Source organism: Neomonachus schauinslandi, chromosome 9 (genome assembly GCF_002201575.2).
Source record: "Neomonachus schauinslandi chromosome 9, ASM220157v2, whole genome shotgun sequence".
NCBI lineage: Eukaryota > Metazoa > Chordata > Mammalia > Carnivora > Phocidae > Neomonachus > Neomonachus schauinslandi.
The window spans coordinates 122,017,292-122,019,401 of NC_058411.1; the positions used below are offsets into that span (position 1 = coordinate 122,017,292).

General features: G+C 60.9%; 1 protein-coding gene across 1 annotated transcript in view; it reads right to left on the bottom strand.

Annotated features, from left to right (window-relative positions):
* Positions 1-1,072: 1,072 nt before the first annotated feature.
* KLF13 (Kruppel like factor 13) overlaps positions 1,073-2,110 on the bottom strand; it is a 45,164-nt gene continuing 44,126 nt past the window's right edge. The window contains exon 2 of the mRNA XM_021680634.2: positions 1,073-1,409. Coding sequence (XP_021536309.1) covers positions 1,120-1,409 — 290 coding nt within the window. The 3' untranslated portion in view covers positions 1,073-1,119. The remainder of the gene's footprint in view (positions 1,410-2,110) is intronic.

The window sequence follows — 2,110 nt, forward strand, 5'->3', positions numbered from 1 at the left end:
TCTTGAGAGCAGGGCCAGTCCAGGAGAACACGGGAACTGGAGGCACCAGAGACACTTTCGGACATCTCTGAAAAAGACCGGGTTCCCAGGCTCTGTTTTCCAGTCAGAGAACACGAGAGAGTGAGAGGTCTTCATGTGCCTTCTGCAGGACACAGACCATCAGGTGTCCCTACACGGGGCACATACCTCAGGCAGGCCGACGGCTGGGCAAACGTGGCCCGGGCCCTGTCACATTGGACTTCAGATGGTGCAGCGGGCTGATCAACCCGGGCTCGCATCTCTGCTTCCAGTGCTCTGAGAGGCCCAGAGAAAGGCTCCTGGAGGCAGGGGGAGGGAGATGGGCAGGGCCCCCGCACAAGGCGGGCACCTCTGCGGTCTCCCCAGGTGGAGTGCTTCTTCTGCCCAGTACAGCTTAAGGCATCCCTCTGAATCATCTACGTCCTGAGCCCGGCTGGGCTGCTGGGGCAGAGGCTTGGCGGCCAGGAGGCCCACGGCTTGGGAATCTGGCCTGGAAGCAAATGTCAGTGACCGCGTCCGCTCAGAACTGACCGATCAACTGACCCACAGGCTGGATGCTGAGCCCCACCTGCACTGCTTCATCTCCTTTGTCCCCAGTGTGTTCCCGAACCTAACAGAAAACTCCAGAGTGCAAATCTATGTACAGAATAAGGCGGCAGGAAGGGGGTGTCCTCACTGACCTCGTGGAACATGTCCATCCCTGAGAAAGGGGGGGGTTCAACACCACTGAATCTCACCTTTGTGGGTATGTCTATTGTGCAATTTGTGGATGGTGTTTTTTGAAAATTTTTTGTTTTTTTACAAATTTACTTTGACACCTGAGGTGAAGAAATTGTTTGTTGTGTTGTTGTTATTGACTTCATAAAGTTCTCTCTTCTTTCTTATTACAAAAGGAAAAGACACGGCATCACGAGAGGAAGGGCGAGCATCTGCTCATGGCTGTAGTGGGGGCGGAGGGTCCTCGGCCAGCCCCGGGGTGGGCGGGGCGGAGTGGGGCGGGGCTCCCGCAGAGGGGGGTGGGGGGCAGGGCGCCCTGGGGGGGGGGGGCCCCCGGGGCGGGGAGGGCGGGGCTGTGCGGCCGCGGGCGGGCAGGGGCCCGGCTCAGGGCGAGCTGGCCGGGCTGATGGTGGGGCTGCTGGCGTCCGAGCGGCTGTAGTCGCTGAGGGAGCCGGTCCGCGAGCCCCCGCTGCGCCGCTGCAGCATGCCCGGGTGGAAGTTGGCGTGGCGGCGCGCGTGCTTCGTCAGGTGGTCGCTGCGCATGAAGCGCTTCTCGCAGATGGGGCAGCTGAACTTCTTCTCGCCCGTGTGCGTGCGGTAGTGCCGGGCCAGCTCGTCCGAGCGCGCGAACTTCTTGTTGCAGTCCTGCCAGCTGCAGGCGAAGGGCCTCTCACCTGCGGGTGACAGGGCAGAGCGTCAGTCCCCGCTCCTGGCCCTGCCCTCCACGCAGCCCGCTCCTCCCCACCCCGAGCTGGTCCCCGCCTTCTGCGCCCTGTCTCCACCGGCCTCTGTGACAAAGCCATCAGGGCAAAGGTGTGCCCTGCCAGTGCCCTCCAGCCGGTACCCAAGGAAGGCAACAGACACCTCCCAGGATGAAATGGCAGCATCTCAGGTAATGTGAGTGCAGGGCCCAAGGCCCCTGGTCGTGGCACCCAACAGCCTGTGTAGGCCCCCTGGCCCTGGCTTGTGGGGAGCTCAGGCCCATCTTCAGAATCAAAGATGGGGAACAGGAGTGAAGGGTCTAGGCCCAGGAAGGACCTGCAGGTCTGCACAAGTCCAGCTGCCCCACACTGACCCTAGGGGAGCCACACTTCAGAGCCCCACACCGCTCAGGGCCAAGAGACAATTCCCAAACCCAAGTGCCCGACCACCATCCTGACCCCTCCTCAGTTTCCTCACCTATAACATGAGGAGCACAGGCCAGGGAATTTCCTTCTCTTGTTGCCCCCTCTCTTACATTAGTTCCAATGTGGCCAACAGGCAACAGCCAGCAGAGCAGGAGACTACAACAGGCTCTTGCAGACCCAAGCACCAAGACAGACAAGGGTAGCTACTGAGAACACTCCATGAGTGGGAGGTAACAAATGTCAGTTGC